This window comes from Cinclus cinclus, chromosome 8 (genome assembly GCF_963662255.1).
Source record: "Cinclus cinclus chromosome 8, bCinCin1.1, whole genome shotgun sequence".
Taxonomy (NCBI): Eukaryota; Metazoa; Chordata; class Aves; order Passeriformes; family Cinclidae; genus Cinclus; species Cinclus cinclus.
In genome coordinates this window covers 21,923,335-21,949,413 of record NC_085053.1, presented here as the reverse complement: position 1 = coordinate 21,949,413, position 26,079 = coordinate 21,923,335, and the positions used below count along the sequence as shown (strand labels likewise).

At 38.3% G+C, this 26,079-nt stretch overlaps 1 protein-coding gene across 2 annotated transcripts in view; it reads right to left on the bottom strand.

The window, feature by feature from the left end:
- The window catches only part of MAST2 (microtubule associated serine/threonine kinase 2), a 188,852-nt gene that overhangs the window by 48,928 nt on the left and 113,845 nt on the right, over positions 1-26,079 (bottom strand). Inside the window, exons 5-9 of one of the 2 annotated variants that reach the window (XM_062497855.1) lie at positions 17,352-17,443; positions 10,563-10,638; positions 8,096-8,116; positions 5,497-5,575; positions 162-316 (exon numbers count right to left, since the gene is read on the bottom strand). In XM_062497855.1, coding sequence (XP_062353839.1) covers positions 162-316; positions 5,497-5,575; positions 8,096-8,116; positions 10,563-10,638; positions 17,352-17,443 — 423 coding nt within the window. The remainder of the gene's footprint in view (positions 1-161; positions 317-5,496; positions 5,576-8,095; positions 8,117-10,562; positions 10,639-17,351; positions 17,444-26,079) is intronic. The other variant, XM_062497856.1, reaches the window with a different exon arrangement.

Genomic DNA, 26,079 nt, shown 5'->3' with positions numbered 1-26,079 from the left:
CCTTTGTGATCAGATGAGGTGAGCTAAATGTTGATTGAAATAGTTTCAAAAACATGTAACAAAGCAACTACAAATGACTACTCTTAGATCTGAGAGCACATATAGAAATGCAATAAACGTGTCCACCATCTTAAAAATTCAACAAGATATCCAAAGCTCACCTGAGACTGCGAGATCGAGGCCTCAAGGCTGGAGAATGGCGCCCTTCCTCATCAGTGATGCTCTCAGTACTGAAATGCTTTGTCAGGAAATGAAGTTCATCTGCCGTGGGCTGAAAGGGCAGCTGGTGCAGCTTCTCCTGAGATGAGCATGATGACTGAGTACAGAAAAAAATACAGAAAAGAAATGCACTAATCGCATGCATAGGGGTCAGCTAATGAATGGAACGGATTCTGCCAGACACTGCGCACTCCAGCGGAAAAGAAAGCTATTTATCAGACCAGGTGCCTCTTTTTATTGTTCTCATTACTCTAAGCCAACCCTTACATTCAGTGACAGAGCTGGTGACTCTGGAAAACTTTGGGAGAGAGTTAGGGAACCACTGCATCTGATTCTGGAAGCAGTACATCTGATCGTGCAGATAATTTACAATCAGGAGACAGCAAGGAAGGCACGTGAGTACCAGCAGTCGTCAGGACAAGGAGGTTCCTGGAGTGGTGAGCAACTTTCTTTCCTTTTCCCTCATGTTCTCTTAGCTCAGGAGTTTCACTGGCATGCAGAATGCTATGGAGCTGTGTATATGTAAGAGTATTCTGCTGGTTATTGGCTCTCACTGGAAACTGCTATTGTAAATGGTCAGGATTTTACTTCTCCTTTTCATTACCTATCAGGCTTCTTCTCTACCCAGGGAAGCAATAATAAAGTAAAGTATTCTATTTTTGTTTTAATATTAACAAAGTTTCTTGCTAGTGAGTTAAACATTGTATTTTTGTAAAAAAGTTGATGCATTTATATGAAACATGTCCTGTGATAATAATGGACATGAAACTGCTTTAATTTGTGAACCTCATATACCTGAGATTAAAAGAAATATTTGTGGGAAATGCTAATAACATCGAAGTTGGACATTACAGAGGAAAAAGCTGAAGGTCAATTAACAAATGGATTTTTTCTGTGTGTGTGATTCTTCAATGCCCCTTTCCATTTGCGAGAAGTACGAAAATAAATTAGGTAAGGACAAATTAAAAATTCTCTTTAAAAACAAAAGGGAAAATGGAAAAAAAAGGTGCTGAATAATCAGAGTAGCACTGAATAACACCAGTGGGCGTTATTAAAAACATCACCCTGACCTAAGTTCCACAGCCTCTTATTATCTGATGAAATTACTTATGTACACTGTTCCAGCAGAAAAACTTCTCCTTTTGCTACAACAACCCTCACTAAGACTGGAAGTATCACATCCTAGTACCAGAAGTATTGGTAGGAGGGAGTTATACATGATATAATACATATGACCAAAGTTTTAACTCATCTAGTATGGGAAAGAAAGCATATCTGTCTCTTGCCATTTTGCTAGATCATTTGGATTGATATTTTGTGAGGGAAAAATCCCAATGAACCAACAAATCTGAGATAAACAAGTCACAAAAAATGCACCTTTACCAATGGTGTAGTTATTCCAAGTATTGTAAGCAACAGAAAATCAGGTGATATAAGAGCCTATAAAGATCCTATCTTAGATTAAAAATTATTTGGCTCCAGATCCCCTCCCACTGCACTGCACAGAGGCATTTACACAAAAGAACCCCCTTGAGAGCTTTGGGATGTGCATGAACTTCCCAAGTGTGCCTGGAACTGGAAGCCACCACTTCCAACGTTTTCATTCAGGCAGGTCTGTGTGGAGGAGGGACCGTGTTGGGAAGTCACTTCCAGCCCAGCATGCACACACTGATTTTTATCCAGTTGCTGTATCAGTTTACAGTGTTCTGTCCCACAATGAAGCCAAGACACAGTGTGGGAATTTGCCCCTCTGCCCACAGCTGTTCTGCTGCTCAAACTGTTTATGCCAAATACAGTGACTATTGTCTCCCTTAATTCAAGTTCTGTTTTGATTTTCAGAGATTTCATTGATGTCTTTGTTTATGTCTCATAAACAATACAAAGAGCAGGAAGAAGAACCTGCCTGTGAAAAAACCTCAAAGAAAAAGTTAGGTGGCAGCTGAAATCCCATTCATGGCGAATAACACAGATCCTGCAGTGGAGCAGAAAGTACTAATGACACTTAAAAACCTGAACTAGCAGCTACCCAAGTTCTGGCATTGAAAATACATGTCTGATTCAAGACAAATTAAGGAAGGTTAGCACATAGTTACTTGAATTAGAAAAAAAACCCCCTAAAACTTATAATCAAAATCATTAAAAACTTTATGTTTTCCAACAGCAAAATCACTGGGGAAGCAGTGCTAGTCAATCCATGGACAGCCCAAAATCTTCCCTCCACCTCCTCTCTCTAGAAGCAATAAGAACACAAAGTTTAGAATTCCAGAGAATAATTAATGAAGGCTCTGAAGATAAAGACCATGGAGTTTTCTCTGCCAAGGGCTTCTCTAGCAGTGTTAAGGCATGCAACCTTTCAATGAAAAAGCATGAAAGCAAAGTGAAACACTTCTGAAGTATTGATTTTCAGGTAATCACATCACAGTACTCAATATTTGCAGCAGACTAATACAAATATCCCCCCTGGTGTCTTAATTACAGATGCAGAATTAGCCAACTCTTCTCCAGTAAAAAAAAAAAATCAATCTATATTACAGTTGCTTATAAACTAACTCTGCATCTAGAAAATGAATAGCAGATTAACTGTTTAAAAATAATTGTATACTGGCCCATCTAACTGATTATTTTATGTTCACCTAACTTGAAAGGTCTTCTCCAGCTTTTTCAGTGTTGGTCTGATGATATACCCGGTCTCCATGATTTGTACAGAAAGGGTAAATGTGGTTTGGTTCTGATTGAAATGTCATCCCTCATTTGGAAACAAAAAATAAAGCAGAATCTAGAAGTTCTCACTCACCTTAGACTAGGTAAATGCTTTGGGTTGTTCTGTAGGTGGGTACAGCAGGTGATCTATGATCACAGAGATGAGGCGCAGCTCTTGCTCTCATACAAAAACTCAACCAGCAGGACACAGAAAGGACTGTGCCCTTCTTGATATTTCATTTCCCACTGGCACATACACCAGTGCAAAGGTCTAGTGGTTTCCTTTATCTTGCTTGAGAAAGAAACAATCTTGAGGACTGATCATATGAAATGGAAGCCCAAACTTCTGCTAAATTTGTATCTGCAGCACTAATTCATTGTGTCCTTTTGACAAGCCCCTTCACTCCTCTCACTTCAGTTTAAAAGTCTATACAGGAATAACACTGCTTATCAACTTCAGAGGTGTTATTCAGATCAATTCAAATTAATTCTAATCTGTGAAATACTGAGATAATAGGATTGGCTTAGAAATGTAACACCAGGTTTAATAGCTCCAACAATTGCATTACTACTTACTAAACAGCCCATTTCAATGTATTTCTACTACTGAACCAGCAAAAGGACTAGAGATGAGAAACTTAGTAAAAAATATTTAAGTCTTGGAATTACATGTTTCAACCTACTTCCTGCATGAAGTTGAATTCAGGTCTAACTACAACTATCACTTTATGCTTCTCATGACACTTCCCTGTTACCTACACTTTGAAAAATTACCATTTGAACTGATGCTTCCTATGTGACATGTCTATCTCAGATTCATTGGATTGTTTTTTTCATGGGAAAACATCAATGAAAATTATCTGTTTCTGGGAACATGACAAGAAACAAAGATGCTTTATTTCCCATGCCAGAAAGCTGAGAACTTTCTTACAGTAGCTTTGATGTCCCAGTTTCAAAGCAAGAACTAATATTTCCAATAGATTTTTGGTGTTGTTACTTCTCCCTCCACGGGCAGCCACCTTACATCTGGTCAAACTACAAACTCCTGAAAAACTACAGTTTAGCCTCCAAAGGTGTTGTCTTCACAAGCAAATTGGAAGCTGTCACAGTGACTACCAATGACGAAGCAATTTGGATGTCATCCATATGGAAAGTAACTGTACTTGCTCCATGCTCCCATAGCTTGCTCCCAGAAGAGGACTTAAACATGGATTATGCCCATAAAGAATTAACCTAAGACTATAAAGGCCAAAGCAGAGGCCCTTTTTAACAGCTGCTTTCAAGTGCTTGAATATATAATCATGCGTGACAGTGAAACCAGGGACATCTTTTTCATGTACATTTTTCTGTGTTCCTGCCACATATGCACATTGAAATCAAGTCACCTGCCTTCTAAGGAGACAAAAAGCACTCAACAAGAAAACAATTGTCTTGAAGTTCAAAAGATAACCAATGGTAGAAACTGTGTGAACTAGAGTTTGCAAGAAAGAGCTTAACAAATGAGTTACAGACATAAGATTAAAATTGCAGAATCAAATTTTAATCATATCACTTTATACTAAAAGGAAACTTTTGACCCCAATTTCTTCTTTTTCACTATAGACTGAATTTAACATTCACCTCCAAAAAAACTCAAAAATTTGTGTTTGAGAGGCACTAGGAAGTTTATGGATGAACTTAGAACAGTTCACAAGGAAAACAATACAATACAGTGTAAGATTTGCATAACGTGTAGTACTGAGTCCTAATTAATGAAGGTGTTAAAATTATTAGGAACATACTTTAATTAATTAATTAATACAAAACCGAATGATCAGTGTTATGGAAAGAGGCAGTGATTTGTTACCACACAGTTGAAGACACCATAAGACACATACCAAAGCATGTTACATTAATCCTGTACTGTATAGTTCTTATATTTCTATGTTTGTCTTTGCAAGGTTCTCATGTGGGTAAGCACAATTCCTAGCTGACTTAAACTAAAGTGCAAGATTTATTTTAGGAAGCATGTCAGAGTTGCAAGGGTTAACATGGTGCTGCCAGCTTAATGGTATTGCTGACAGAACCCAAGCAAACTGCAGCCAGCCTTTCTAATGATGGGTGTAAGAACTGCAAAGCTTCATTAGGAGGTTCAAATTATTCGAGTTGAATAACAGATGTGGCTTATCAGTTTTTCTTTCTGCTAGCCTGGTAGCAGAGGTTTTCAGACTAAGTACTTGAAAGAAGACAAGAATTTCAATTCCCAGTTACAAAAGGCTGAGAGCTGGAAGGTATTTGTGCACTATCTCTGCGTCCTACTACTTTGGAGACTTTGTGCCTCTCAAGTGATCACTTGAGCCAAGTGCTGCACTGAGATTTCACCAATGCTAAAGGCAAAGTGCAAGATGACAGGAGCTGGGAATGGAGGAAAAAAGCAGCAGAACCAATAATTAAAATAATTTTTAAAATAATTAGTATATTAAATAATGTTAGCAAAACAATGACAAAAGATCCAGTATTTTAGTAGAGATTCAGAAGCTGATTTGTTAGGGTGTATTTGTACAAACTGAATTGCTTGGAAGAGTCTGTATCACTTACTGAAACTGTTGAACTGGGAGTGTTTGTTCCGTATCCAGACGAGGGAAGGGAGGCCAAGGACCAGCGGCGTCCATCCGTTCTGGGGGAAAGACACAAGAGAAATTACACTCAAGAACATAGTGTGGCTAATTCTTGAGAGAAATAAGCAATTTTCTTCTCTGTATCTCCTAACCTCACACTTTAATTAATGTCTTGAGTTATTCAGACAAATGGGGTATCCTATTTAGAATCACATTTGTGGAAAAGCAATTAGAATAAGTTCTGAAAGCAAAACTAGGTGACCTCAGAAAAGCTACAATAAAGGGGTACCAGAATCCTGCATTAAGTAGATGCTTTGTACTTCTACAAAACTTGGAGCTCCTAAAACAGACACATAAACAAACAGCTCCTTGCAAACTTGTTTGAAAAAGACACTCATGCTTAACTTATGCACTCATAGTCTTCCAAATGAAGATTCAGATTGAGGACCAAAAAAATCACATTAGATCAAGAATCAACTGAAAGCAGATTAATCTGTTTACCTACTCAGAGGGCATTCTGCCCAGCACATTGCCTGGCATGGCTGGAAAATTAAACCCACAAGAACAGATAGGAACAGAGCCAAGGGGCTCACCCCAAATACATGCATAAATCACAGAAATCCCACCTAGGGTCCTTTCTCCTCCAGTCACTAGTACTTGCTTCCCTATTGTAGCCAAATAAACATGTCCCTCAGGGAAAACACCCAAAACATTGTGGAGATACTGCAGAAAGGTCTTGTTTTGCCAGTGTCAAAACTGAGGAACTGAGGAACTACACAAAAGCTTTGAGAAGATTCAGTGTTGCCCTCCCTGAAACCCTCTTCTTCCCCCAAACTCAACCTCGGTGAGGATGGAAACTGAACTACATACAGCTCAGTCTCACAGCACTTTTTCTGTCTCTGATCAATTTTCCCACATTTTGTGTCCTTAAAATGGATAACCATGTCCTGCTGCACAATGGGATGGATGTTACAAGTCTCTTCCTCACATCAGTTTCCATTTGCTTGTGTTTTTTTCTTGCAGCAGATTATCAGTAACTGATCATAACGTGAAGCTGAATTAGAACAGTTCTAACTCACTTTGAAGAGATGTGGGGCTTTTGGTACACCCAGATACAGTGAATTTATGCAAGTGCATTATAAAACAGGATATTTGGTACAGGTCTGGAATAGTGATTATCAAAACCTCAACTGTTATCTTCACAGTAATATTTCTCATCCCACTATCCATACTCATCAAGCCTCATCTCCAGAAAAAGCTTCAGTGTCCACCAAGACAAAAGCTTCTGCTTTCAGTTTTGTTTTTTTTTTTATTTTCAGGCACTGATACACACCACTCTTTGCCATCTATCTTAGAATGACAGGGAAATAAACTCACTGTTCCACATCACTGAAAGAATATTATGCAAACAGAGTTTTAAGAAGACTCATGCTTCATGCATTAAAAAAAATAATAAGTCTTTAATGCAGATTTTTATTGCATGCCTATTTTACAGCTAAACCCCATTTAGCCACAGGTGATGTTTTCTCTGGCAAGACAAGTGTAAAAGAACAATCTCAAAATAATTTCAAGTGAAATGGAATTCCTTTCTTAACCCTGAAAAACAACAACTATCCACATTACAAAGTTGTTGCATGCTGTGGTAAGGGATTGAACACTCAACTTCAATAATCTACATTGAGTTTCTTGTGACATACAGGGGCACTGGGGAAATATTTAGGTCAATGATTCAACCTCACTTTGGATCCTCAGTCCCAGAGCAAAACACTCTGTTGCGTGCTGCACAAGTTCTAGCAAAAGAAAAGCTTGAGTTTTGTTTGTTATTTTTTTAACTGAATTACCTAAATGGTGTATTGAAATAACTTCAGAATTTTCATTTTGAAATTTTTATTCTTCTTTTAAGTTAAAATATCTTGCTCAACTACAAAATTCCAGCACACCCCTTCATGCTTTGGCTGTTTACTGCTGATGCAATCCAGGCAAGCAATGTGCTAAGGAGTCAGGACAAATATATCAGCTCTACTCTAGCAGAGAGAAGTGGGACAAGAGTGAAAATCTTCCAAATCAAGGAAGAGGAAAATACTCTTAAAGCAAATTCTGCCTGCATTTATGCAAAACATTTCAAAATGCTTCAGTGTTTGGTTAATAAACATATTTTTAGAGAGACAACATACAATATTACTTCAGGATAAGACACTTGGAATGAAATATTTAGGGTTTTTGTTTATTATATATGCTTTGTTAGCCCAACAAAGACAGGCAAACAACAAGTTTTGCCTCTAAAATGAAGTTTTAATTAGTTAATTATGGAGGTGTTTTCATAGCAGCTAAATGCTATTTCATGAATAAGCAGATCAATTTCAAACAAGGAGTTAGAAAAACAACACGTCTTCTCCAGAGCTCTACCTGTTTATCATTTTAAGCCCAAATGTAAAGATTTTCTGTTTCTATTACAAAGACTAGAAGCCGAATGCCTAAATGGGGTTGTTACAGCATGAACTTGTTAGGGACACGTGCTCAGCTACACAGAAGCACAGTTCACACACACACACAAACAGCAGCAATGGGATACACATTACCTGTCTGCTCGGTGTCCATGGCTGTGTGGGAAAAATTGTACAATAATTATGAGAGAGGGAGAAGTCAATGATGCACATGATTTCTGAAAAAAACCCTTCATCTTCTGTTACCGGTATTCCTCCAAGATCACTTTTAGTGTGTATGAGCAGAATTAACCATACATTTCCTTATCCAACAGGAGGTTTCCTGCCCATGTTGTGGCTATGACATAATCACTGAAAGGGTATCTAACAAGGGATTTATGGTTAATCACAAGTTCATAAGTCAGACTAAGGACAATCTTGAGGTAAATTGTAGGGACTTTACAATAACACAAGCTTTCCAAACAAGTTTCTTATTCCATCTCAAGAAAAAACTCATCACAGAATTATAATGAAAGAATAGAAATCACAAATTATGTCCAAACATGAAAATAAATGAAGAAATTACACTGCTAATAAAATGCAGAAAATCAGCAACAAGTAATTCCTCTGGTGACAATGGCAGGAAATCAGGCAAGGGCCATCTCTTAAGCCCCACACAATGTCAATGAAAAGGGTACTGTGAAATAGCCATTCCTCTGGCACCACACTTGTAATTCCTAAACTCCATTTTATAGAAGTTATTCTGATACCAGTACGGGGTAATCCAGTATGTATCTTTTACTACTGCTGGCATAGCTATCCAGGCTGTAATGCAAGCAGAAAATAGAAATAGGTTTCTAAAACAAGCAGTGCTTAAGTGTTCTTTCCCCTGGCAGAAAAAGTATAGAGAGGAAAATGGATACTATAAAATGAACCACTGTACTCAATAGGACAGGCTTAACCTTTATTCACCTATTTCTTTAAAAGTCAGATTTAAAAAGTAGAAAAGTATGAAAGGGCACTCTTCAGAGTTTTATTATTAAAACATTTATTAGAAAGCCATATTGAAGGATCAAAATTGAAACATGATGTTGAAAAAATTACGTTAATCTTTGACAATAACTGCTGTTTCTGCTGCAACTTTTCTACTGTTTTCCAGGATCCAGAACTCCTGTGAGATAGTTCACAAACTGTGAAAACTGGTAAAAGTTCAGTTGATTTCAACAGAGCTTATTGAATACACCCAGATCAGGCTTAAAAAACAAATGTGGATAAGTCCATTTGAATAGTTAAGCAGCAGGTAAAGCACTAATTTTCCCTCTGAGGCAAGAGGAAAATACATACCCAGTCTCTTACATTTCATGTGCTATTAAAAAGCATTTTCTTACATAAGACCAGAAAACCAAAGTCTGTTGCAAACAGAATTCAAGGACACCAGGTCTTCTAGCAAATCACCTCAATGGAGAAATGCTCCAGGATTTTCCTGCCATTCAGATAAAGAGTGTACCTTATTCCACCAAATCCTAACCCTTTATTCTTCTTTGAAGTTTTGAGACTTAGCATTTTTTCTAACTAGTCCTCAAGCTAAATCTGTCTTTCTCAGAAAACTTACTTCCTCTCAGGATGATAACACATTTCCCATTCTCAGATCATTAACACTGATGTTTTGGGGTTTTTTTCAGCTAAGCCAGAGTTTAACAAATCCAAAATACCTTCCTCATACTTGAATCTAATAACCCACCTCCTATGCAGAAACCCTGTTTGGGAGCTCTCTAATTTCCCTGTTCTTTATTTCCCACAAAATTTAACTTTCTGTATCATTATCCATTTCTGCCTACCTGCTGGGATTCAACATTCAAATCACCATTTTTCTGCTTTTCCCAGCTGTCTATTCTTTCTTTCCTGTTCCTTACACTAAATCCACCACTGTGGTATCAGATTTCTTTCCAGCAGTTTGATACACCACATGACCAGCACCTGTCCAGCACTTGCTGCAGAACAAGTTGACAGCTTCACAATTGGGTCTCTCAGTGCTGCTCCTGTAGAGGTTCTTGTAGACTTACAATTCCAATTATCAGCTATTTCCTCATTTTGCAGTAATATTCTCTTGACACCAATGCCCAAGACAGCAGAGAAAACCCAGGAGTCACTACCAGTGAGAAGGCAGGGAATGAAGACACAGAGCTGTGCACACCTAAATTGAGGTATGCTTGTATCTTTGTGCAGACATAGCAAAGAAGATCAGTACATTTTCAATGCACCTCAGTGAGAGCAACATCTAGGACTGCAACTAAGTTACAATTACCCTAATCATGACTGGCTTTAATGTCACTTTGACTAAATTATGTGTCATATCACATGCCCTACATGTCATTCTTCTGGGAGAACACTGCCTCTTCCCTAGGCAGCTTTAACTACTTAATTTACTTTATCTTTTTCTAGGTCTGTAAAGCACCTAACACATTCTCATGCTGCCAAAATGTAATCCATAAGGAGCAAAATAAAATCAAATTTGAGACATCAAAGAAAGTAAAGCACAATCAAAAATATTCTAAGCCATAGGCCATTTATAAATAAAGTGTATAGACTATTTGCTTGCCAAAGAGAATAGATCTTGCCTTACCTTCGGGCAGGAACAAAGGAAAAATGAGCAGGTGCATTTGGAGAGAAGTTCCTGGGACTGTCCAAGGGGCTGCTACCTGTTTAAGAAAGCAAAAAAAAATAACAGTTTAAAACCATTTTGTTCACATTTGCAACAAATGGAGTAAGTTTTCAGTGTTCTGACAGACTTTGAATTGCACGCTGCAGTCACAAATAACTGGAAATATGGAGCTTTGAGTCTTTGAGTTTTGAGCACTAGTTTGCTGAAGAAATGTTCTGACACAGGTGTACCAGTATTTATACTCCTTTTAAAATAATTTAAAGGGTATGTTTCATTTCCCACTTTCAGGTAGTAATGTACCACCCATAGATAAGAGAGTCTTTTAATATTTTGCAGTAATTTCTATCTACAAGCTTTTCCTAACATTTGCCAACAAAAAACCTGAGCTAGAAGTGACACTAATTATAGTTTCAGGCATAACAAACAGTAAGAAAATATTTCTTCCCGATGTATGCTAAGGTTGAATGTAAAATTCACAGAGAAAAAAAAAAAGGACATACCATGAAAACTTCACATGATAATAAAAGGACTATGTATATATAAGATGATTGGGCTAAAACCTATCAGCAGTCACACTACCACTTTTCTGAAATAGTATTTTACCATGAAAATGAAAGTAGCAGCAAAACTATACAGAAAAGGAGAAAAAAACACCTAATTTTTTGGCACGAGTGGTTTTTTTCCCCTCTGAGCTTTGTCATATGGTGTATAAGCATGGTGAGTGGTTTATTGCAATGTATTTTATTTCAAAGTAAAAGGCAACCATCACACAGAAAGCCCTTCTGAAAGCCAGGATCATTTACAAACCAACTACAGAAATATTTGAAAGTTATGGATGAATTTACAAGCTTCACATCAGTGTGCTTTCTGTTGGGCATTAAGTGGTTTGCTCTGTCCATTCATTAATGCAGGCACAGAAGAGAAGCAATCCATAGTACACATGTGTCAATAGTAATTTCTTTGTGCAAAGACAACAATATAGCACTAAAATAAGACCAGGAAAATTAAATAGATTCTGGAAAAGCAATACACTGCAAGGTACATCAGAAATGGTTTTAAATTTAGGTCCCATATAAAATGGCTTTATTTTAAAAGCCATGTTGAAAAGTCAAACCTCAAGTATGAGTCATCTGCAAAGGACTTGTCTCTGTTCCAGAAGCTCAAGTTGCCCAGCTTGCCCCTCAGGGCAGCAGTGATATTGAGGTTACAGTCCCATTCAGCAACCTACTGAAGCTTATAATTAAGATTATAATTAAGTCACATTCATTTCAATCCAAGTTATCCACACACCTTTGCTGTTCCACTGAGCAGGAGCAGAATATAAGCATGGTGCTCAGTTAAAGGCAACATTCCCTCATACTTCAGCCTTACAAAAGTCTGCAGCAGCATCTCTGCACAGCTTCTGTGAGCAAGGTGTGCACACCTGGCATATGTGTCAGGGCAGGAAGGGAGGAGGAGGAGGAGGAAGAGGAGAGGGGAACAGGCTGATACCTCCTGGGGTATGAGGATGGCCACAGCACAGCACAGGCCAGCAAACTCCATCTGGTCTGCAAGTCTATGAGGGGAAAAATAGCAGCTGGTTGAGATTAAACCAGCCCCAGGCTGATGTAACATGTGTCATGGGGTGATGAGAGAACTGGAGAGGTAAGTGAATTCCAGACCACTCCACAATCTGCTTCATCAAGAGCAAACTAAATTAAAAACAAAGAGTTTGAGCAACAGGTTTGTTTTCCTTTCCTTTGGTTTTCTTTTGTACTATTAGTTAAGACTAACGAGTTCAGAGTTTAATACAAAACAATTCAAGTAGTCATCCAAAACTGGACACTGTTTAACCCATTCCCAGTATATCCCAAGTGCAGAGGGGAGAGAATGATCAGAAACCTATAGCTAAATAACTGTTGGTGTTTCATTTATTAAGCTTGTACTCATTTTAATTCTTATGGTCACAGTGGTAAACCAGAACCATTTTGCTACTTTTGAACCACAAGAAGATGGAGAGGTCTGACAGCTCCAGTCTAGGAGGTACTGCAAGCTTCCAAGGAGATTGAAGAAGTCACCAAAGTGAAGAACTGAGTCATCCATGAACACACACATCCTGGTAGCAGCACACACTTTAGGGTGAGGGTGACCAATCACTTGCTAGCAGAAAGTTGAAGGAGCATTTTAGGATGCAGCAGGAATGAAGCCTTTCCATGGTTATGCAGATGATCTAACAAAGCAAGGAAGGCTGCCAGCTTTGGTGGACACCTTGTTCTTTGCCTTTTCATTTATCAAGCTTTACTGACAATGAACACTACTGTGTCATGATGATAGTTTGGAAAAAAAATCTCATTGCCCAATGTTGTTATAAACAAGCAATGAACTATCATTGCCTTTTTATACCTTCATCAATCTTTCAGCTTTCTGGGGTATGATCAAAATGGAATTTCAGAATAACTGAGCAAATTGGGTAATGACAGTTTTTAAATTTTGAAATTAAGTATGTGGGTGTTCAAAACTCTTCTGAGCCTGCACTGTGTGGTACAGAGTTACTACTAATTTTTGAGCAACTACTTTTTCAGATGTATATGGCATATTTCCTTTCAGACACTGGAATTTTAATTAGATCCCCTGTGATTTGCTTGTAGTTTTAAAATGAAAAGCAATTAGTTTTTCTACTCAATTCAAGTCTTGGTGAAGCTTTTAAAACAACAACAGGGAGACAGGGAATTTCTACTTTCCCTAAAATTTCCCAGCACTGCTGCATCTGCTTTAGATGAAGGTATTTTAATAAGAGAAGCCTGAGTGCAATGGTCTCGTTCACTGATCGAAACCCTATTTATTCTGCAGCAAAGGTAGATTCCCCTGTTGCTCCAGGGTTATAGTTGGCTACTACTGAACCTGAAATGCCTCTGTCTCAAGGGAGGCTGTTACACAGAATGATTTCCCATCATGTGAATCAACACAGCTACAACCAACGCCAGTAATTCAGGCAGGAACCTTTACACCTTCCGGACACAGGAAGAAGGATGCAGCCAAAGCATTTGTAAATCCACCACTTTCAAAATATGAAACCAGACCTTACAGGCAATGACAGCCTCAGCCATCCTCTACAAACATGAATGACACTCATCAAATAGGTTATGAGTCCAAAAACTCACAACAGAACCATGCTGTAAAACCCGCTTCTGAGAGCCATAAAAATTAGTATATAAACACAGAAGGCAAAGTTTTTGTGGTCTTCTATGCAGGATATTCAAATTATTTACTGAATATTAAAGCAAGCAGCTAAAGGTCATATGCATGCTACAGAATTAGATACCTTCCAGCACACACAAATTTCAAAATTATCACAATATTTAAACCACCCTGTGTACCACCAGTCTCATAAACAATAAATGCCATGGTGTTCTCAAACCACCCAAGGATCACAGTCATGACGTGTGATGAACCTCAGCTTTGATAACCAGGGCAGGATCTAGAGTGGGACATTACATACTCTGCACATTCTAAAAATAATAAATAAAAAGGCACCTCAGCAATAGCCATTTTTCTGCCAGAAGGTGGAACTGAACTTGCAGTGTAATAGCAGAATCATTTAATTCAGTAGCACAGAGCTGCCTGTGAGCAGCTCCTTCTGTGTGCCATTACAGATGGGAGCAGGGCAAAGGTCCCAGCAGTGACAAGTGCCTCCACTGGAAGCCAGAGAACAACCTGGCTACCTTACAGCTGTGGAAGGTAAATTTTAAAATAGCCTGAGCTTCAATTTTCCAGCTGTAAGTATCTATCTCTTTACTACTAAATTATAATGTTACTTCTTTCATTTCAAGCTTTTTGATTTAAAATATAATCTGATGGCAACTTATTTATGAACCTTATGGTGTAACCTCTTTGTAAATTCAGATTTTTTTAAAATGGATTCAAATAAATAGAAAAAAATTAAGGAATACATGTGTACCTCTTCACTTCCCCCCCTCATTTCAAAACAAAAAGAATTTAGAATAATGGCAAAATTTTCAAACTTGCATTCCTAAAGTGGGCCACCACAAGCTTGGAAGACTAAATCAGCAGAGTGACTTCCCCATGAGCTGTAGTTCTTCATGCCAAAGTACCATCTCCTTCTGGACAATGCTATTTCATACAGTTTGAAAACAGAACTAGCACACTTAATCAAGCTAGCACACTAGCTCTTGATTCAGAAGTGATTTCATGGCAGGTTCCAAAGTGTTTGGATGTACTTCCTTCTCAAATGTCCAGAGCTCTTTAAGTAACACTTTTCTTCTACATTTTCTAAGGTATGAAGTTGCCTGGCATCTTGTTGGGATGCTGTTTGAAAGTAAGTCCCTCTGCCTGGATCAGTGCTCCTGAGAAGGTAAGTTTGCCTGACAGAAAGACAAAAGTCCTCATCTCACTCACTGACTTTTACATCACACAGAAAGAGTAACTCCTGACATTACTGCCATACAGGAATTTCTTTTAGTGTGGTGTCTGAACAGAAACATTTTAGAAAGCCTCCCTGGTTTCTCTGCATGCTTGCTGTTCCTTCCATTTGTAGGAGAGGTTCAAAATGGGCATTAAGAAAACAAAAGTTCAAGACAAAAGAGACCAGAGAGAGGCATCAGCATTTCTTAGTAACTCATCACCACGTGTGCCTGAACAAACACACTGACAGATTCTGTTCAAATACTAAACAAATATCACAGCCTGTTCTCAAATTCACTCCTCATATATGATATTTCTTAAGAAAATATTTGTGACTCTACTCTAAATTTCATCTACTTTTGTCTCTTGAATATTTTTTTCCCAGGGAAGACTCCTAAATATAGTACTGGTAGAGAATCCAAATTACAATTAATTTATCTTCCTGTGTGCTACTGGCTACTCTTGAAAAAGGTAACAGAGGATATCCTTTTAATTAATACCTTAAATCCCATATGCAACATCAGGGGAAAATAAATGTCTGAAAAATCACTGCTGAAGTAAAGTGGCACACCACTGAGTAGTTACTCTTCCTTTCAGAAGACACTCACATACTTCTAATAAATTATACGCTTGTAAAGCCTGAAACAGCATCAAAACAACCAGAAGAAACTCAATTTTTAAAATAGACAGAAGAGAAAAGTAAATCAAAAGAAAATGAAATATACATGTTTCTATTATGAAAATTTCTGCATTTGTTGTCTGGCCAGTGATCATGTCAATATCTTGTTCCAATCTCCCAAGCATTTCTTTTTCTCAGTTAAAGGCTTGTAGAGATAAATTAGAATTTAGTGAAACCAACACATATATTAATTCAATGCAAAAAACACAATGTAACTAAGTGGACAATCTCTACCAAGAAAAATGCCGTGTTTAAATTAAATTTTACAAAATTATCACGACCATAACTACACACAACGGCAACAAGGGAGTTTAAAGTGGAAGGAGATGATCTTATATATATTTCTTGCCCTGCATTTGATTTCAGCTTCTGAAGCAGAAAATGGTTTTAATACACCTCCAGTAAGATTTTAACATTTTAATTTGAAAATCATGGGTGATGTTAGAGTAACAATGTACTTAAAGCATCTTCCTAACTTCCCATGACTGGGCTTTTTATAGCATCCCAAGAAAATGTGGCAGATTTTAATGAAAAATTAAGAGAAATGGGGCTTTTATGGGCATCCCTGAACAATAACTTCATTTCCCTTTCAACAGGCTGGATATCACCTCTCAGGATGCAAAGTTCTGCAAACAGAAGCAGATGGTTCCTTCTAGCTGAGCCACTATCAGTTTGCTGTTCTTTCTCAGCATTGCCTCAGTTTCAGTCTCCAGAAAGCATTTACAGAACATACTGCCATGTAGGAGGAACACAGTCTGATTATAATGAAAACAACATTCCTTGTCTTACAGGCAGCAGTGTTGTGTTTCCAGAGGGGCTCCACTGTGGATGATGTGCCACAAGCATTCCAGCTGTTTCCTGCTACTGACTGGTGCCCATCAGGGACGTGCCTGGAGCCCAATCATCCTCTCTGGCATTTTCAAACAGTAAGAACAAAGTCATCACACATCACCTACCTCCCTCAGCAACAAAAACAAGGGAACATGTTGTTCAGGCAAGCTGTTGAATCTGCATGTGTGACCCTTTCTGGAGAATTATTCCTCCTTCTTCTGTTGGAAGAGCATCTCCACACACTTCAACACATTTCAACAACTAACAAGCCCCTGCTCATGTGCTCTGAAATGAGCATTTCCCAGTTGCTGCCATGGTAAAACTGGCAGCAGTGTAAAAAAGAAATAAAACTCCCAAACAACTCATGTTGCATTGAGTAGCAGACAGAGACTGTAAGATGGCACACTGCACAGCTGCCAGGGTGCCAGAGGCATGTGGAAACAGGCAGGATGTTCCTCCTCATGAGAACTGCAGTTAAATCACTGCCACAAATTAACCATGCTCAGAGACTCAAAACAAGAGATTTACTTAAACATATTTGCCTAATTTTATTTGGCTTCGTTTTCCATCTCAGGCTCTTTTTCAGGATGTAAGAGGATTGAATCCCCCAGGAAGAGTGGAGGATGGATACAGAAGCAAACTACAAAGTGCAGGACATAAATCATTTATCTTGAAACTATAAGGGCCCTCTTACAAGTTTGAGAAGGTAAAAAACCACTGTCAGAGTAACTTCCAAAGGGCATAATTTTGATGCTGAGTACCAGTATGTTCAAACTCACTGCAATGACTACTGGAATTTGTGCTGATGATTCCCTGGTGGAGCAGTCCTAGGGAGTTACCTGCATGTCCATGAAGAGGGGAATGTGGCCGTGGGAGAGTTGGAGATGTGCTGGATGTTACAATCAAACTCTTCCTGTTGCTTGTCCGACAGCTGAAAGAAAGAAAGAAAGAAAGAAAAACCATTAGGCACAGTCAGATGGCCAACAGCACATCGAGGCAGGTCCTGAAGAATCTCTTTCTCCTAAGGAGGAATCTTTTCGTACTTAGGGTGGGATTTTTTCACACTATTGATCTCAGTAGTGATCCTGCAAAGAAGGAAATGTACAGGGACAAAAGGTACTTGGTCAGCAGCAAGTGTTTCAACACTCTGGAAGCATTTGCTGCACAAGCCACTGGAGACAGCTGGTAACTCATTCCTGATTCACAGAACATGTGCAACTCAAGTTTTACCGCTCACACAAAAAGCAAAAAACAATGTAAAATACTCCAGAGTGCTTTGGATACTCTTACCAATATCCAACATAGCAAATAAATCCCTTACAGTTATTGGCTTGGTTATAAGAAACCATAGTATATATTCCTTAGGGCAGAGTTAAAATCACAGAGCAAAGTGTTAGCACAACCCAGCAGATGAGTGGGATTACTAATCAAACTTAAAGCCTGAGATCCAAAAATCTTTGTGGACACATGAGGCAATACCAGTGGAAAACTCTGCAAAGCAAGTTTCAGACATGCCTCCACCACATCAACTCCACTCATAGCCATGACTTTGCTCCAGCAAGGAAAGTGACACTTCTTACAGGACACTTCAGATTTATTTTTTCCCTATTGGGAAAGCTGAGCCAAATGAAGAGAAGGACGTGGCCCTCCATTTGCTTCCCAGTTCATGACTGCTGGTAGCAAACATCTAGCTCTAAATGTGACAAAAGGAATTGCAATGAGCAAGGGAAACATTTTTAAATCATGGGAGCTGTGAAGAAGAGCAGCTAGATAGTTAAATCCCCTTGTGATTGCCACTTCTCCTGCAGTTTAAACAGAAGAAATTAAGTCGCCAGCAGCATCTTAAAACTGACCAAGAACTACAGCTACATACATCTATTTTTGTACCTCTGGCTTGCTTCCTACATGGCAGAAACATTCCTGCTTACTTCAGCAGTCCCCACAACAGGTAACTAGAATCCCATTGGTGTTGATAGGGGTGGGAGAGCAGCCAGGAGAAGGGAAAGCTGAGCAAAGGCTGAGGAAGGAGCTCGCTGGCCCCACTCCAAGGGTGCCCTATGAAGCTCCACACTGGGTTCCCCAGGCACGGGCAAAGCCTCTTTGCTTACAGACCCCAAATGCTGACATCTGCCAGGTCCTTCGTGCACTAACTGATCTGCTGGAGCTGCCCAACAATAAACACACCCAGGCTGCCAAGAACTACAATTTAATGTAAAAGTATTTTGCTGCCACAGGATACAGTGCATCTGACTATTATTATTTGTAAGCTTATTTTATTGCTGTTCTATAGGAAACTAGAGAACTTGATACAGAAAAAAATACAACTGAACTGCCAACTATAATAAACAGTAATAAAGTTGAAGCACCATTAACTGCTATTCAGGCTCTTTAGTGTACTTAAAACATTCCTCAAAATTATCCAACTGATTCCATACAATCTCCATTTACATTCATGTATTATTCAAAAACAGACCATCCAAAAACTGATTACCATTGTGCACATCTCACGGAAAAACTAACAGCCCAATTTGAAGAAGCTTAAAATCCCAGTTCATGGATATTTTTAACATGTTTTCAGTTACACTATTCCAGTAACTGCTGAAAAAACCCAGAATATTCAATTCCAAAATTAATACCAGATAATCATTGTTTACATTACCACAAAAACTTTCTTGCAACATGAAATTCCTAAATATTCTAGTGTAATATATATTACTACATAAGAAATTAAATTTTGAAAAAATCCTGGGCATTTTAGTATGAAATATAATGTAAGAATTTAAGATCTTGCTCAATAAAAACCACTAGTACACTGAGAAAACAAAGCTCCATTCTCTACAGTTTTATCTCTTTGCTAAAGAGAGTTCCTAAAGCACACTTTACCACAGCATGTCTGGAGCTGGCTGTGGAAACTTGGTATATTTAAACCACAGCATAACAGGGGAAGTGAACTGTCCCAAACTCAGAGCTTTTTTAACTGCTTGCCTGCATTTTCCCAATTGAACAGTTTTACAAACCCATTTTCTTTGCTGTCTTTGCCAAGATAAGGAGCCAAAAGAGAAAGGGTTAAGGTGATGGAGAGCAAGCACAGCTGAGTCCCTTTAAAATAGGTCAGGTTTGCACAAATGTACCCAGAGGAGGGAATGGCTTGGAGTGAAAGCCTAGCCCCAAGTTGGGAATAAAACATTATTCTCTTTGCACCCTCAGCACTGGATAACTTTTAATTTTCCTGGCTCTCTCATCTGCAAAAGAAAAGTATCACGTGGGTCTGTATAGCCATTGCTATGACTTATGTGTGTTGGCAATAAGGCAAAGCTTAAACAGAGACTAAAAACACAACACCCAACTTCTCGAATTCATGTACTGTGTAGAAAAAAATATACAAGTACAATCATACTCTCTACTGGCTGAAGAGAGCTCTCTGCATTTAGAGAAGAGGCTTTTAACAGATGTAGGAATCCTAGAGGAAATGTAGAACAAGAGTGATGAAGTTCTGGTAGTCACTAAAACAAGAAAAGGGTGAAAGAAGGAGGTAACAAGCACACTTCAGTGGGATGACCTCTCCCCCAACAAGTCACTACTACAGCATTTGAGCACCTCCAAAAGAACAGCTAAGTATGAAGGAAGCAAAGCTGGCTTTAAGCAGGGCTTAGTGCCAAAGAAATTCAAACTAGTCAGTTGAAGTGTTGGCAGAAACAGTTCCACTGAAGAAAAAATTAATTCCTGGAAGGTTCATTTTAGCCACACAGACAGTGCTGGGCTTAAAAGTGAGCTACCAGACCAATGATAATGAAGATATCATATTGTTAATCCTTTAAATTGCATTAATTACTACTACCATTCGTGAATTCTCAAAACAAGACTGTATGTCTTCTTGCTCAAAAATTAAGTCAATCTACATTAGAAAAGAGGAGTAATAGGAGAAAGTAAAAGGGGAAAAGGTTGGCAAAATCTTACATTTTAGCTGGAAAAAAATCAGTTTTTAACCAGTCCAGGGAGATTTCAAGCATTATTATTTGTTTATAAGCCAAAGTTTTGCTGTTTTCATTAACCACAAGGTAAGCCCTGCTCTGAACTTCCTTTCCTCTCACAATTTGCTATGAGTCTTGTTAAAAACTTTTTTTTCTCAGATCTCACTTCATAATTTCAGAGAGTAAATCTCCTCCAGGTCTTCCAGTTTAGACAAGACAATTTTAAAAGCGCAGAGTTTCTGTAGGGCACAGAGCTGTAGGGCTGAGCTCCAGCCCGCGCAGAGCTCTGGAGGTGCTGCCCTCCCTGCCCTGGTCAAACACGCACACAGCCAAACCTGAGTCTAGAAACCTGTGAGAACACAGGAGCACCCCGATTTAATTCTGAAAACACACAGTGACATGGATATCTTACATTGAAACAGCTGAAAGAATGCCTTTGCATCACTATGGAAATAGAGTTTTTACTCTGTTTCTGGAGTTGCCTTCTCTCCTGCAGTAAAAATATCATTTGTTACGTGTACTGAAGTGTCCCCAGCGTGTTCCTGAAACTGAACACTGCAGGACATGGGGCGTGGGTAACTCTGGTAACTGGACACTGCTTGTGGACCCACTGAAATGTCCCCCTGAGCCAGCACCCTTGCCCAGAGTTATTTCTGAGCACATTTGGCGTTGTACCTGCAACCTGCACGCAACCCCCAGCTCTTCATCTGCACCCCAACCAGCCTACTCCTCCTCCTCCTCCTCCTCAACCACAGACAAGCCCAGGGCAAGTCTCTAAAATGAGCACCACGAGTGCACCTTGCTTCATGTGCCTATTCAGGATGAAAAAGAAATCAATGACTCCGTTTCAGCATAAATCGATATTTGATTCTCTATTTTAGCAGTTTACTCAGGGGACATCTTCAACTCACTGAGCAAAACTGATTAATGTCCATGAGGCATCCATGTAATGAAAGTGAGGGACACAGAAAAAAATAATGTAAATATAAATAACCAACCACCACTATCAAGCAATTTCATAGCAATGCTGGTTATTATAAATGAATAATGATGAGGAAGTTTTTCAAAATCTATCTGAATTTATAGATCTTGAGGAATTTCTCATTGCTGAAGCTTCTAGAGTATGTAAGTAAACAAGATAACACTGATTGCACGAACCTTCTCATTGACTTTGACAGAAATCAACTTGAAGAAATGAGATATATGGAAAAAATATAGCTTAAATCACATTTTGGTTACTATTCATGAATGCATTATATTCATATTAGTGATCTGTCACAGAATCACTAAGATTGGAAAATACCTACAAGATCATCAAGCCCAACCTTCAACCAAAAATCCTAATTTTAGAATTAAAATTCAAACTACCTAAATGTACTACTAAAATTACTATGAGGTAAACTACCTCAGGTTGTCAGAGTGCCAGATTAACTCTTGCACTAACTTCTTTCAAAATAGCATTTCAGAAGCCAAACATCGGCTTGTTCCAGATTTGACACTCCTTTTAGTGACATCAAATCCCTATGAATTGGGATCCAAAATTCAGAGCAATCATATCTACAGAAATTATTTGTGGTTACATATTTTCCTAAAATGTAATATCACCTAACCAAACTTCACCAGATTCTCCTCTGATGTTACAGAAGTTTGGTTTCAGTTGATTTGCTTTACAAAGACTTCTTTATAAGAAACAGACATTTTGGAAATGAAAATAAGTATTTAAAATTTTTATTCACAATGACAGAAAATTTACAAAATCCAAAATCTGCATGTCAATGAATGCAGCAGCTGCACAGCAATGTTAACTAGATGTGGAAGTTATCGTCTTAATTATAGTAATTCAAAGATGGAAGCAATTTTGTAAGCTTTAGCACTACCAACAACAGGGATAATTAGTTCTCTAAAATAGATAAGTAAGCATCTGGTTCAACTGATTTCTTTTTTTTTCCACATTCAAGAATAGTTTAAGAGTTATTCATCCTAGAATAACTGGGGTAAAAAAAAGTGTTATTATTCATAGTGTAGGTTTGGGGCTTGCACATTCCTACAATAAACACTTCTTTTGTTGTAAAGAAATATAATTACACACAGTTAAGATACGAAGGATGGAAGCACAAGTCCAACAAGCAACTTCTTAAAGGTTGCAGACAGAGTCTCCATCACACCAGACACAGAACTATCTTCTTCCCAACATCACCTACGAAAACTGCTTTTTATTTCCTGTCATTAAAGTCCCAGGAGCAAGGAAACATACTGGATTTGGATTCCTTCCTGGTTATTTTGTTCAGACTAAACTACTAAGGAGCCTTTGTCCAGTGCATCACTGGATAATTTGTACCTGCCATTCACTACTTTATAAAACCAATCCCCAACTCCCACGATCTCGAGACTGGATTACAGTATTCCCATTTCCACCATCTTTCTGAAGAGCTTGAAATAGGATTGAACTTTGCAAACTAAAAAAAAAACAACAGTGAAAACCAGTTACCTGAGTGCAGGGTCATCTTCCACAAAAAGTTTTCTACCATTTAATTACTACAAACTCAGAAAGAAGATGCAAGTTGTTCAGCAAGCCAGGCTCTACAGAAATTTGCACTGCCCATTGTTTTGAAGCCCATGCAACAGGATAAACTGGACAAAAAAAAGCAGAGCACAGAGGAAAAAGATGCAGTCAACTTGTGAAGTGTGGGCTGTATTTCTGTACACATATCCAGAGAATGCACACAAAGGGGGTAAAACACATAAGGGACATGGTTTTCCATGTCACCACACCTTTCAGCATGCTACCAAACACATTAACCAAGGGGAACACAGAGTCAAGCAATGCGAGACTTACAAAGAAAGGAGTAAAATGGGTGCAGATGGTTCTTTTGTTTTAAGGAAAATTAACATCTTTGTACTTGGGAATTAACTTATTGCATGAAAGACCATTTTCCTTTCATCTAAACCAAGCTATATGTTTGACAAGCCCTCCTACTTCATTTAGAGCCTGAACTGAAGAAACAGCATCACCGCAAGCTAAGAAATTACAAAAGAAAAGCCTGAAATTGCCAGTGAACACCAAATTTATGACTAATTTGCCTAATGCTTGAGGCTGGCGCACACCTGCTTACACCACGCTGTATAGTCCAGACTTTTTGCATTATTAACAACATAGGAACAACTCTGCAAAGCCAAACAAAATGAGATGTCACAACAAATTACAATGACTGGTACAGCCATTCTCAACTACACAAATCCACTTTATCCTGAACACACTCCAAGCCTATCTTTGTTTTAACATAAAAGAACAAAAGTAAGGAAAAATCTCTTGATTACGGAAGAAAAACCCCAGAACAAATATAGATTTTATTTAATGGGGAAAAACATAAACCTTCTCAAGCATTCTTATCTCCTACTTCAGTTGTGTTAGGCATTATACTGCCATGAAGTTACATCACAAAGTGTGAAAGGCTGATTGAATGAAAGGTAAGCATAACTGCATACTTTCATTTCCCAATTCCTCCAAATCTATTATTGAATGCTTCACGTAGCACAGCTGCTTTTAAAATAAGTCTCTACTTGGCAATTCTCATGGAACATAGTTTATCACATTTCTTTTCCTCCAAAAAATCCAAGCAAACAAATTCCAGAATGAAACGACAAAGTGATCTTATATTGTTTCAAATCCTCCAACCATGGAGTGTACAAATACATATAGGTGTACAATATAATAAACCCACTACAGACACTTTCCCCAAAGATGAATCCACAAAATAAAGCAAATGAGCTGAAAATGGAAAGTAAGTTTTCCAGGTTTAATGTAAATGTTGCATAAAATAATATGAAAACTCATTTGGTTGCTTTATAGCACACAATATGAACAGTTCTCATTTTGTTTCAGAGCATTTTCTTAGTTTAAGATTCAAAAAATGTTACAAATTAGCTTATTATCAGCTACCTGCAGTTCCAAACCTCAGCATGAGGATTAATTACTGATCTAATTTTAAATCTATTCTAACAATACACTATTCTAGAATTAATCTCCAGACTGTCGGGGGAGTTGCCTCTACTGCACAGAACACAGATTTTCACATGTCCGAAGAGTAGAGTAATAACCAAAGGGGCAACATTCTGAACAAGACTAGGATGTTTGCAATCAAATTATTTGCACATTTTAAAAATACATGTTCTTAAGGTGCTCTCCTGAGCTCCACTGGAAAGGTTTTGCTCTGTTGGTAAGACTCATCTTTCCAGCTATGGAGACCAACAATAACAACCCCACTGAAGTGTGTCAGGGGTTGTATTTGCTTGGCAGAATGTTGCACTTATGATGTGCTTTCCTACCAGTTGGAACAACATCTCTGCTGTGGCTTTTAGATGAGTGCTGGGCCATGCTTCCACCTCTGGTGCCTCTGCTATTTTGCACATGAGCCTCAACTTACTGCCATCCTCAGCTCTGCAACATCAACTTTCTTAAGCATCACCCAGCATATTTAACTTGCAAGCAGCTTCTAGCATATTAGAGCACAGAATATCCTGAACAGAACATGGCACTGCATGGCACAAACGTGCCAGAAGAGCAGGCAACAATGAGAGCATGTTGTTAGACAATAAACCTACTCCCCTGGGCCTCATCTGCAACCAATTCCATGCCATTTTAGATAGCTTTTTGTAAAATCACCCTCCCTCAATTTTTCAGTTCTACATACCTTTTGACAGAAAGGCTTTGTAGATATTTTGGATTTAACTCAGAAGCTAAAAGGACCAAAATATCTGACCTTTTAAAAAAAACCCAAAAAAAACCAAGGTAAGCTGCAACATATACATTATCATGCTTTGCACCACTAACACATCAATGCTCTCATCCCTCCTACCTTTCTGACCCATGCACTGCCTGCCCTAGCCATTGCCTGCTATGAGAATTCTGCTCTTTTATCTTATTGAGATTCTATTTTGCCTTTCTTAATTTTTCAGAATTTGAATATATATATAAAAAAATATTCATTGAATAGGTAAACAATTCTCAAATTCATCCCCAGTTGCAAAGTGTAGTAGATAATGACATACATCCAGAAAATCAAAGTCTCAACCTGCCTACTTTACAATGACCATTAAAATTTATACTTTTGCTTCTAAACTTAGAAGGTGAGAATGTGCTTTCTATTTTCATCACCAAGACCTCTCCTTCCTAAAGCAATAATGTTTCCCAAATCTTAGCAGCTTCTTACAAAACAAAACCAAAAGAAAAATGTCAGCATCAACTTAATACAATTTGAAAAAAAGGATACTTCTAAAGACAGTCCAATGAAGAAAGGCTCATTTCCTCAAGGGGGAGAAAACCACTTTCCTGTGAAAGTATTAAAGTACATATATACATGCACACACAAACGTTCAGCCTCTAAAGGCCTTCAAACAGAAGTACTGAAAACAGTTTGTTGCTCATGTTTGCACACACAAAAAGATGGGAGAAAAGCCCTCAAAAAATCTCTAAAAAATAACAGCAAAGCACGAGTGTACTAAGGTAGACTGACAATAGTCCAGTGGACATATTAGGAAAATACCTGGGCTTAACAAACCTGTAATCTCTGTAGGCAGGCTACAAAACTTCTGACAT